The 13,156-nt window shown below is 42.6% G+C and overlaps 1 protein-coding gene across 2 annotated transcripts in view; it reads right to left on the reverse strand.

Moving 5' to 3' along the window:
• Positions 1 to 13,156, reverse strand: part of SAR1 (SUPPRESSOR OF AUXIN RESISTANCE1) — a 66,880-nt gene that overhangs the window by 27,733 nt on the left and 25,991 nt on the right. For both annotated transcript variants that reach the window (XM_077377264.1, XM_077377271.1), the window contains one exon: positions 7,972 to 8,092. In XM_077377264.1, the coding sequence (XP_077233379.1) occupies positions 7,972 to 8,092 (121 nt within the window). The remainder of the gene's footprint in view (positions 1 to 7,971; positions 8,093 to 13,156) is intronic.

Genomic DNA, 13,156 nt, shown 5'->3' on the forward strand with positions numbered 1-13,156 from the left:
ATCACTACAGAACCCAATTTTTCCTGAGCCCACAACCGATCTAGCATTTACCTTTCAATGTCATTTTGTGTCCAATATTCATTTCCAATGGGCAAAGCTGTTGTTGCAGGCTTCTCCTAACTTCAGATTTTGCCCTCTTCCATAAGTAGAAATGAGAAGATCACTCGAAAGAGAATTCCGTTGGAGGAGTTTATGCAACGACTTCATACGGAATGCTTTACAATAGTCCATGATTGCTTTGGTGCCCACCTTATACTATAATTAAACTGATTTTGAGGGAAGGGGTTTCCCTTAGAATCACGGAGTTCTCAAGGCTCTTAGCCAGGATTGGCAATCATATCCCCCTTGTAGATTTTAAGGAGAAGCTGAATTGACTTCAAAGAGTGGATTGTTGATCAGAAAGTTTGGTTATGCTAGCATCAGGGATAACATGGGAAAATAAAAATAAAAATAATAAAATATTGAACAATAATCTTAATCAATAAAGTTATAAATTTTTAGGCTTTGGGTCTCAACTACACCCCCCCCCCCCCCCCCCCTCTCTCCTGCGCCCCGCGGGTGGATGCAGCAACCTGACGCTTGATGGCTTAAGCTGAATTTTGATGGTAGGAGCAAGCTCTGAAATAACAGCGAGGCCGCATATCGCGTAGCCAGATTGGGGACCATGTTCTCCACCTCTAACTCTTAGGTTGCTCAATTCCAGGAATTATGATTTTACTTTGGTGTTCATTCGGAGTAGATTCGGATTTAAATCTTGCATATTTGAAAAAAAAAGGTGAAACAGAGCTAGAGTTCAGCAATGTAAGACATTTTATAGGTATAAAGAAATTTACATTCTTTAAGTATTTAACAGCTATGGAGAAATTTAGAGCATAAGACATTTAATAGCTACAAAAGAAATTTATAATTTTATATTTATAAGCTATTTAATTGTTAAATAAAACCTTACATTAATAAGGTTTTAAATAACTTTAGGCCACCCAATCCATTATTTATAGTATAAAACTATAAATACAAATATAGTAGTAGATAGATAATATTTTAGAGAAGTGCAAGCATGATGCCGCATGATGATGATTAGGATGGGACAACCTCTATTTGTACGCTGTGGGGCAAGCCATGCAGGTGATATGCCCATATGCAGGATGCATGGGTAGTAAATACTGAGACAACCTCTGCTTATACGCTCTGCATATGGGTCAAGCCACGCAAGTGGTCTACCCATATGCAGCATATTTGGCCTATAATGTGGCTACAAATTTCCTTCATGAAAGAGCTTCAAAGACCAATTGTCTAAGATATAAAAAAAAAGGCAGCACCTCTCTAACTATCAGACCCCCACAAACCCAATACGAAGTGCATGTATCATCCAATGTCCTATGTTTTTGGATAAACAATGTATGTACAAGAAGTTAGATACAATCATTGATTGTAGCGTTTGTTAGAAGATATATATGTACCTAAGGGTGGTTTGGTCATTGTACACACGTGTGTGAGGGGGAGACACTCTCTTACTCACTTTCCTCTCATTCTCTTCCCTTCTTCCTTCTCTCGACATGGTATCAGAGCCCTAGGGTTGTGGTGCCCTAGGAACCGCCATTGGAAGCCCAAAACCCTAACCCTCCTTCTAACTCTCGCCTCCTAATTTCCACACCCAACAGCCCCTCGCCTCTCCATCTCCCAACAGCCCTCGCCTCCCTTGCCTAATCTCATCTCCATATATCCCTCGCCTCACCCCCATCTCTCTCTTGCCTCTCCATCTCCCACCACCCTCGCCTCCCACCCCTTTCCATGCCCAACAGCCCTCGCCTCCCTCTCCTTTCCACGCCCAACAACACTCCTAACCCAACCCCTACTCCTAGCCCTGACCCTAGCCTAAGCCGACAGCCACCCCTACCTCATTCCCCACCTACCTCGCCCCCTCTCTCCTAACCCTAACCTGACTAGACTTCTTTTCTTTTTTTGTTTCTTTTGATCCCTAGCCTCTCATCCCCACTCATCCCCTCTCTCGGAACCCTAGAAATCTCCTTGTCCATTCCTTTTTTCCTAAACTCCTCTCTTTCATGGTCTAAATCGTCTTTATCAAATCTTCTCTTCATGTTTCGCGGCTCCGTTTCGTTCTTATCATTCCTTGCGTGCCTTCCTCTAGTGGTACTATGTGTCCTTGTCCAGTGTATATGCTTCAGAGCTGCGGCATGATGTTTGGGTCTATCTCTTGAACCCTATTTTTCTCTTATTTATTCTTTATATGTCGCCGTTGTGGTTGTGATTTTACTTCTATTTCTGTCTTCATGGATCCTCCTGTCAGCACGACTCCTGCTGTCACCCCGACTCCTCCACATTCAGCTCCCTCCTCTAGTTATTCCCTTTCTGTGGAGGCTTCTTTCCCACAGATGACTATAGTCAAACTTGACGGGTCCAACTATCAGAATTGGCGTATGGCAGCTGAGATCTACCTCCCAGCTCGAGGCAAGGTAGATTTCATTGAGCGTGATCCTCCCTCGGCCACGAATCCCTCATATGCTTGGTGGCGGCAGGATGATCCCCTGATCTGCACTCTCCTCTAGCAGAGCAAGGCCCCTCACATCGTTGGCACGACAACGTGCCCAAGACATAAAAGGAAATCTAGGAGCATGCAGCTATTCTCTATTTTGGGGTTGATAACCTCACCCGTATTTGCGATACATATTCGGAGTGAATGAGACTCCAGCATGGGGATACGCCTCTCACTGCCTTTTTTACAGTCAGTATGTCTCACTTTGTTAGCAGGTGGACGTATATATGCCCTTCACTATCGATCTGGCAGTCCTTGCCATGCGACAAGAGGAGCTCCGTGTTATTCGCTTCCTTAATGCATCGGGCCCTGATTTTGTTTCCCTCTGTGGCTCTGGTGCCCATTCCATCCCTCACAGAGGTCTTCTCTCGTGCCCAACAGTGTCTGCGGTGTGGCTGCTCTCATGACCCGCCTGTCGACAGATATGACTGCCACGTATGTTGGTGGCGATCGCTTTGGCCGGGGCGGCGGTAGCTTTGGCCGTGATCGGGGCCGCGGTGGTCGTGATACTAGAGGCGGTCGTGGCACAGGTGGGCGTGGGCACCCTTATTGCACTCATTCCAGGTGGCGGGGAATACTATGGATATTTGCTATACCCTACATCCGAAGCTCCATCCACCCCATTCTGCTCACATCACATCTGATAGCCTTCCTGATGTCTCTACATCCTCCTCCGCCGGCCCAGTGGCACACGATGACCCATTCCTCTTCTCCAAGGCCGACTATGATGAGCTTCTCCGCTTGCGTTCTAGCAGCAGCCCACTGACTGCGGGTTTTGCACAGCAAGGCAGTTCACCTGCTTCACTTCTCACTACCTCCAGCTCCTGGGTTATTGATTCAAGGGCCTTGAACCACATGACGGGTAATTCTATGTCCCTTATTTCATTTAAGCCCTCTCACTCTACTTCTCATACCATCACTCTCGCATATGGGAACACTGCTCCCATTTTTTGTAACAGTATCATTTCTCCTCATATGGGACTTAACTTGTCCTCGATTCTTTGTGTTCCTAAATCTCCTTTTAATTCACTTTCTGTTAACCAAATCACTAAAAGTCTTAACCGCTCTGTCTCTTCTTCTTTTTTAAAAAAGAAAAAAAGTAACGCTTATTAATTGCAAAATCCAACAGTACAAGACAGGGGATGAGCGGTCCCCAAAGGTAGGTCCGATTACAGAAACAACACTCATCTTTCACAGGATCAATTGGAACACCAGGAGAGAAGTTGAAGCGAGTGATAGGAATATTCACCCCCGCTTTTGCCAAGGCATCAGCTGAGGAATTTGCAGATCTCCGTCGGGGACGTAATTGGAGGTGAAGTTCCCGCACTAAATCCCGAATCTCATCGAGAATCCTGTGAAAGCACCATGGACCACCACCTCGATTCTGAGCCCAAGCAATTGCATTGGTTAATCAGCCGATAGTCCTTAAGCTCAGCAGCCCCCTCCTTTTTCAGTATAAGAGTAATGAATGTGGAGTTACACCCTTTATTTAGAATACCCCTCTCATGGAATTCGTTCATGAATCCCAAAACATCAGCTTTGAAAATCTCCCAATATTTATGATAGAATCCCATAGGGAATCCATCGGGGCCCGGAGCTTTTTCCTTCTTCATTGAACTGAGAGCTTCTTCGACTTCCTCCAATGAAAATGGTCTTTCAAGCCACACTTTCCTAATTTTTTGCTCTATCTCTTTTTTCCTTATTATTGTGTCTTTCAGGATCTCTAGACTAGGAAGACGATTACTTCGGATCGTGAGGTGGATGGCCTTTATCACCTTGCCGTGTTGCATAGTCTTGTCGACGCATATTAATGGCATTGCCGCCTCGACCATCCCTCCATTCAGAGACTTCAGTAGTCCTCTGTTATTTCTAGTCCTCTTCAATCCTTTCAATGCGGGTCTTGTGAACTTGGGAAGCACCATTGTATGTCCATCCGGACTGTCTCTTTTTGCTTACAAATATTTTATCATTTTCTTATGATTTCTCCCGTATGGCCTGGTTATTTCTTCTTAAGGAGTGCTCTTAAGTGTTTACTGCTTTCGTACTTTCCATGCCGAGATTACTAACCAATATAATTACACTCTTAAATGTTTGCGCACCAGTGGTGCTAGAGAATACTTTTCTACCTATAATGACTTACAGGATTTCTTATCCACTCATGGTATTGTCCATCAATCCTCTTTTGCCTACACCTCTCAACAAAATGGTGCAGTCGAGAGGAAACTATGGTATTTGATTGATATGGCCCGCACTCTTCTCTTTCATATGCGAGTCCCCAAAGCCTATTAGAGTGATGCCATCCTTACCTCATGTTTTATGGCTAATCGGCTCCCCTCCTCTGTCCTAGGTGGCAATCCCCCTTCTCGGTCTTACATCCTCAGGGTGCTCCCTTGCCCCTCACTCTACGGATCTTTGGTTGTATTTGCTTTGTCCAGAACCTCTCTCCTGGCCTCGATAAATTGGATCCTAATATGGAAAGATGTGTCCTTCTGGGATACTCTCGTACCCAGATATTACAGCCCTCGGTTGAGCCACTTATTTCTCTCCGTCGATGTCACCTTCTTCGAGCATGTCTTTCTTTACCTCTTCCACTGAGGGGGCTGTCCCAGACTCTCGAGTTCCTCTTCCTCTTCTCGTTCTCCTTAAGCCTCTTGAGTATAGTTCTTTTCCTTTGCAGGTTACGTCGGCTCCTCATCTTGAGTCCAGTTCTTCTCCTTTGCAGGTGACGTCGCTACTCCTCTTGAGTCCAGTTCTTCTCCATTGCATATGACTTTGGCTCCTCCTACTCCTCCGAAGGTCTATATGCGTCGTCCGCAGCCAGAGGTCCCTCACACTGCGCCGAGGAGTCGTCTTCCTAGCCGGACATGCCTCCTACTTCTCAGGTACCTCTTCTTCCATCCCGTACTGTCCCTGTGGATTCTCATAACGCTTCCCGTACTCGTTCACGTTCTAATGCCCATCCTATTTTAATTGTGTGCCCTGTGATAATCTCACCTCCGTATTTCATAGCTTTGTGTCTTCTTTGTCTTCGGTTTCTTTGCCTTGGTCTGTGGCATTGCAATGGACCTTGAGATGGGTGCCCTTCATGCCAATCAAACATGGGATTTGGTCTCTCTTCCTTAGGGTGCCCAACCTGTGGGCTGTCGTTGGGTATTCTCCATCAAAGACTTGCCAGATTGGACAGTTGAGTGTCTAAAAGCGAGCTTAGCTGCAAAAGGGTATATGTGGACATTTGAGATCGACTATGCTGAGGCTTTCTCTTCATTTGCCAAAATTCCTTCAGTTCGTGTGTTTCTTTCCTTGACTGTTAACCGTAGTTGGCCCCTATATCAGCTGGATGTGAAGAACGCCTCTCTTCATGGTGACCTCACTGAGGAGGTGTACATGGAGCAACCTCCTGGGTATATTGCACAGAGGGAGATATCTTCCTCAGTTCGCCGACTGCGAAAATCTCTTTATGGCCTAAAACAATCTCCTAGAGCATGGTTTGGATAATTCAGTATGCGGTTATGTTGTTTGACATGAAACAATGTGCAGTTGATCACTCGGTCTTTAGCCATCAGTCTGATGCCGAATAGGTTCTTCTGGTAGTATACGTGGATGATATTATCATTAAAGGGAGTGACTCAGTGGGCATACAGAAGTTGAAGGCTTTCTTGCAGAAAGAGTTTTCCACCAAAGATCTGGGTAGCCTGAGGTACTTTCTTGGGATAGAAGTAGCCTATTCGCGTTGTGGCCTAACCCTTTCACAAAGAAAGTATGTACTGGACTTATTAGATGAGACAGTTTCTCTTTGGGTGAAACCTACTATTGTGCCTATGGACCCGAATGTAAAACTTCTTCCAGATGAGGGAGCATAATTAGATGATCCCTTCTAGGAGGTTGGTCGACAAGCTTATATATCTCACAATTACTCGACCAAACATCTCATTTGCTGTAGGGGTAGTCAGCCAGTATATGAGCTCACCACGTACCTCTCATTGGGTAGTAGAGCTTCAGATTATAAGGTACTTGAGAGGTGCTCCAGGGAGAGGCTTGTAGTTTAAGAGGCATGGTAACGAGAAAATAGAAGGGTTCACCGATGCAAATTGTGCGGATCTCTAGCAGATTGAAGATCAACCACTGGAAATTGTACCTTTTTTGGAGGTAACTTGGTGTCATGGTGAAGCAAGAAACAAGACGTCATAGCTAAATCCAGTGCAGAAGCAGAATATAGGACCATGGCACACATGAGGGGAGAGCTCATCCGGTTCCGCTCCCTTTTGTCAAAGATTGGTCTCGCTCCCTCCTCTCCTACTCAGTTGTATTGTGATGATAAGGCCGCCATTCAAATTGCTACAAATCCAGTCTCTCATGAGCGGACCAAACATATTAAGGTGAACTGTCATTTCATCTGTCAGAAAATTCTGAAGGGTGAGATATGCACAATTTTTACTCGATCAGTGGATCAGCTGGCTGATGTGTTTACCAAGCCATAAGGCAAAGCTAAGTGATATTTGTAACAAGCTAGAAATGTATCATATATACATTCCAGCTAGATGGGGCTATATATATATATATATATATATATATATATATATATATAGAGAGAGAGAGAGAGAGAGAGTAGAGTAGAGTTCCTGCGCTCAAGCACAGAAACAGGGGGGTGGGGCCATTGGGGGGTGATCCTAACCATTCATTTGGAAGGCCCCATCATGGATGGGGGGGGGGGCCTATTTGTGGGGCCAAAAATGGACAGATATTGTTTGTCACAAATCTCTCCATTTTTTGCCCCACAAATGGACACCCTAAGGTGATCCAATGGAGCTGATTTTTGGTACACACCCCATCCATGATGGGGCCTTTCAAATGAATGATTAGGATCACCCAAAAACTGTGGGCCCACTCTTGTTTTCTGCACTCAAGCGCAAATAAGCTATCTGCGCTCGAGCGCAGGAACTTCCCTCTCTCTCTCTCTCTCTCTCTCTCTCTCTCTCTCTAACACACACGCGCGCGTGCACATACACGTGTGAGGAGGAGACACTCTCCAACACAGTTTCCTCTCATGCTCTTCTCTTCTTCTTTCAACAGCATCCAACCAAAAATTTAAGTAATGGAATAAATATGTCTCACATTTAATGGCCCTTTAAAACTATGCTACCACCACCTATGCAAAACAGTAAGGAATAAGTTATAACCACACCATAGCGAACCAACATCAATTGACAGGATCAAAGGTATTCCAAGGAGACCATTCTCTTTTGGGTTGAGCTCATATCTCAGTTGCAAGGTACTTTGTGTAGCAACCAAGAGATATGAATTCAAGCCAGCTTACCAAAATAAATATTCCATGCCACCAAGCAAACTTCCTCCAATTGAAGTCAAAATGAATTTAAGGAAACAGAAAACAACTGTTGATGTAAGAACGGCAGAGATACCTTTAAAGAAGAAAAAATTGAATCGCTGGCCCATATCAAATCATCTGAAGTATGATCTGAACCTTGAAATAGCAGGTCAGCAACAAAGGCCTCCTGCAAACCATAACTATATGTATGTTCCCTGACAACAAATTTTAATTACACACAAGAAATTAGCTCATCTATTACTATGGAAAAATATCTAGCAAACCGGCAAAGGCAATCAAAACATGAAATCTATGCATAGAGAATAGAAGTGTAAGTATATAAGCTTAAATGATGAGATTAATTGAAAAAACTTAAGCCAACAAAAACCCCATAAATATACCATTTTCTACTTGTCTAAGTAAGCTAGAACAGATTTACCTTAACCTCTTAGATTTTCACCTAAAGGCTTTCCAACAAGTATCTAGATAAACAACATAAGAATAAATTGGACTAAAAGAATTACAAACACAAATTTAGGAATTTTTGTAGTCCTTACCCTGCTTCATTTGTTATGTTGAGGTTCTCTCGACAGATTAATGTTATTGGAAATGAATTTCAACATTTTTTAAAATTTTTGTAAGTGATCCTATCGCTAGAGAAATCTCTAAAGAAGGTGGCCAAATTGTAATGACATTGAATAGAATGAGATAATAAGTCATCTCCCTCCTGTCAATTGATGTTGTCCTCATTATTCATGTGGTATACATATATACATAGTTAGATACATACATACAGTCATGTCCCTCCAAATTGTAATGACATAGAATTGAATAAAATACTCAGATGTCTGATAGCCAATGTTTTAAAAATCGGAATCGAATCATAAATCGTAGTAGAAATAATAAAAAAATCATATATATATATATATATATATATATATATATATGAATGGATATATGGTTTGAGTGCTTGAGATATATATAATAAAAAAATAAAAAAGTAGAGGAATAATAAAAAAGCAATTACTTATTTTATTTTTTAAAAAAGTAAATAACTAGTTATTTACTATCATATAACGAATTGTTTGCCAACAAACTTTTTTTAATGATTTTTTTTAGTATGTGTAATATGTGATAAGTTTGTTAGCAAACAAACTTATCACATATTAAACAATAAAACACGACCAGAAAGAGAACAACAAACGAGAAACAGCTTAAGCCTCAATTCATGGAGGCAAAAAATCAACAACTACAGGCCTTGCTTGTCTACGCCAGTCTTAGCCAGGCGGTCCGCCGCACAATTGGCCGATCTTCTAACGTACTTGAAAATAATCAACGAGCCAATAATTTTATTAAGCATCTCATCAAAGAGATGAGCGAATCTACACGGAGGGACCAAATATCCTCTAAGCCATCGGATAGTATTAAAGGAATCACCCTCCACTATTACCCTATCCAGACCCTTTCCAAGCTTTTAATCCCATGGTGAACGATTTTGTGAACTTAAAAATATTGTGAACAGAACGATTTTTGCAACCATGTACTGGACTTTTCCCTAAAGACCCACTGTACTGAAGCAGCTAAATTTTGTTGAACTTTTTCAACGCAAATCTCATATCACCACCTAACCTCGGCTTATTTTCTGATCTCCATGAATAGAACTCTCTAAAATATATGAGTTCTCTGAATTCATGTCTCGTTCCCATGTCTTCAGCAAACGTTACATCAGAAAGCCATTGAATCTATGCATGAAGATCATTGAGATTATTGTCTTGCACCTCATCAATAAAGGGGTCATTAACAACATGTGTTGCCCTTGATTAAAACAAACTGCAACACATTTTATGGCCTTGACAATACCCCTTAGCATATGGAAAAGAGGAGTGTCAATGACGGTTGCTATTCAGTTCACCAACAGCAGATCAGCATCTGCCTTTTGAGGCTCTTCTATATTGGCCTCCATATCATCTACCAAAACGACAGAGGTGTTGACTGTCAGATTTGGTATGTGTTATAATATGTTTACCTTTGCACTTCATATTATAACTCTCCTTCCTTTCATTCACATGATCAAAGTGTCAAACACCCAATGGGATTGCAGGATCTAGCTCTAATCTATGTCACAAATATCGTTCTCGGGAATTTCTTAGCAGGGTAAAATCGGATATATTATTTTTTTTTGTATTTTTTTAGGTTTATATCAGGAAAAAAACGATAAAATAAAATTATTTTAAAATGTATACATTAAGGGAAAAATAAAAAATTTCATAAAATATCGTGATATTATCACGATAAATGAAAATATCGCTATATTTTTTTAAATTCTTGAAAATATCGCTATGAGCCGGGTAGATCCTTTCACCTTCTTCATGAAAATTTTCTAAAGGATTCATTAGCCGACCCCAACTAGTTTGGGACAAAGGCTTAGTTGAGTTGAGTTGGGATTTTGTTGTTTTAGCAAAATATCATGATAAAATCAATATATTTTGAAAATATCAGAGATATTTGTGACATAGGCTCTAATACCAATCTATAGCAATGACCCTGAATAGAATGCTTTGATACCACTTGTGATGCCTGATAACAATAAATAGATGCCCGACAACACTAAACAAATGTCCAGTAACCATAAACAATGTACGACAACAACAAACAGAAGATTAACAATAAACAATGTTTGAAAATCATAAACGACGCCCGGCAATCATCGACCAAAAATATTAACATCCACGAATTAAATCAACTAACAAGAATTAGGCAATTCTCTCCCAAACATCACAAGTAGAATAGATCAGAAATAGTATTTTTTTATATTTGCAGATTAGGAATAGAATATCCCCGTAGCAAAGGAAAACAGCTAAAAGAAGCCCATCGGAGAAAAACATGGGAACAAAGGGCTCCCTCCCTAGCTTGATGGAAACCCTAAGGAGGGAGGCGATTTCATCCCTCTCTCTCTCTCTCTCCTTTTTAGCATTATTTTTCTCCTCTCTCTCTCTCTCTCTCTCTCTCTCTCTCTCTCTCTCTCTCTCCTTTTCTTTCATTCTCTCCCTGATCTCTCTTTTTCTACTTTTTTTTTATCCCCTCTCTTTCTAACTCTCCTTTTTAGCGTTTTTTTCTCCCCTCTCGCTGGTCTCTCTCTCTCCGATCGATCTCTCTACCCCTCTATCCTTTCCTAATATCTCTCTCTCCCCCTATCTCCTTTTCTTTCATTTTTCTGATCTCTCCCTAATCTCTCTCTTTCTACTTTTTCTGACCCCCTCTCTTTCTATCTCGCTAGTCTCTCTTTCTCTTAGATCTATCTCTCCTACTTTCTAAGCTCTCCTTCTCTCTCCCTTGATGTGCAAGGGAGGTTTTGGTGGCCAGATGATGCCCAGATTTGGGCAGATCTCGCAGGAGATGCAGCAATGGTGGCTGGAGGTGTGGAATGGCCGGACCTGGGTCCGAGTAGGCAGGATTTAATGGGGAAATGATCGGAACTGGGTAGGGTGGATGGAGAAAGTGGGATGCTGAGTCGTCGGAAGTGGTGGACATGGCAGGAGTATGAAAAGGGTGGCCGGATTCGGGGAAAAAGGAGGAGGTTGGAAGTGGAGGTGATGGTGATGGTGGAGAAAAAGTATGATGGAGGATGCGGACGGCGGTATTGAGACGGCCAGTTATTCGATTATTCCAAACCCTCTTCTCCCTCATGAAACACGGAAGGTACGTGGGATGTCGGAAATGGTGCGGCGGATGACCAGCAAAGGACTTTGGGAAGCCGTGGGTCGCCAGATCTAGGGGCCGTGTTCAGTGGAGGAAGCGATGGGTAGCCGGAGATAGCATTGAGGTTGCCGTCCAGAGATTGAGGGGTAAAGACGGGTTTGATCGAGTGCGGGGTTAGGGCTAGAAGGGCCGGGGTGTTACGTTAGGATAGGTGTTTTGGGTTGCAGGTAGTTAGCTGGAGTGGTGGAAGGCGGTGACTGGAGAGGTGATTGAGGAAGGAGGTAAGACTAGAATTAGGTGGAAGGTAGGGTAAGATTAGAGATTTGGGGTTTGGTGGAAGTGAAGAGGAAGAATGTTAGGGTGAACAATGGTGGTCTCTAGGGTTAAGTGGAAGGAATGGTAGGGTTAGGGATTTAGGTTCTAGTAGAGGTGAAGAGGAAGAAGATAGGGTGAACAATGGTGGTCTAGGGTTAGACTACGGTTTTGTGGTTTAATGGGGATCCCCTGGGACAGGCGGTGGCGCAAGGTGGAGGCCGCCGAAGATCGGATTTGATGGGTTGGCTATCGTGCACGGTTAGGGGCGCACAATAGCTTCAAGCCTTTAAGCATGATTTTTAAAAATCGAATTCGCCAGCTAGAAAGTGGTGGAGAAGTCTATGTGACATCGCAGGTCACACATGACTTGATGGAGCCCACAAATATGGTATTTTTTTGTTGGATTCGATTCAATTGAGACCATTGGGCAATGTAAAGGAAATGAAGGAGGAATGGTGAAGGCACCCTCGGCTGCGATAGTAGATGAAGAATTCGAAAGGAAAGTGAAATAGTTATTCGGCATGGTGGCAGCGCATGGAAGTGTAGACCTCACTGTAGCGGTTGACCCAGAAGATCACTTCTTTTGGTTTTTTACTGGCCTAGGAGTATGCCCCTGGCCACCCTTAATTGATTCTAGGTAATGCAAGTAGGGACCTTTGGTCCCCAATGTAATCTTCATAGTATCAATGAAATTGTCAATTTTCAAAACAAAAAAAAAAGGAATACGTTATCCCCGAGAATTTACGAAACTCCTAAAAACAAAGAAGCAGTCCCAAAGTAGAGATCTGATGAAGATAGTCCCATGAATAAAAGATCGACAAACAGTCAAAAACTGGTGTGGAAAATATAATGATACATAACAACTCTCCACAAGTAGTTAATGGCTGAAGGGCGTCAACCAACAATAGGACGGTAGAAAGGCAGAGATCTCACGTTTACTGGGATGTAACCCAGTAAACCCTAAACCCGGTGTTTCCTCCAAAGATCACAATAGGTTAGCTCACAGACGTGTGCTCTGCAAAGAGGAGACGGATCCATTTATTGTAAGGTGGCTAGAAGAATGTATGGTTTGCAAAGTGTAGGCATCCCGAATTTAAAGATCGGGAAATATGGTCTCCCTTTGTGGAAATTTGAAACACTTGGACAGAGCAAAGTTAACCTATTTTGGAGGACAATTATGCTTCGTTAAATAGGATTCTTCTTCTTACAGAGATTTTGAAGGTTAGTGGGCCCTTGCATGAAATAAAATTTGAGGATGCAAGTTT

Source organism: Tasmannia lanceolata, unplaced genomic scaffold (genome assembly GCF_043159265.1).
Source record: "Tasmannia lanceolata isolate RefF3 unplaced genomic scaffold, GAP_Taslan_0.1 ptg000002l, whole genome shotgun sequence".
NCBI classification, from domain to species: Eukaryota; Viridiplantae; Streptophyta; class Magnoliopsida; order Canellales; family Winteraceae; genus Tasmannia; species Tasmannia lanceolata.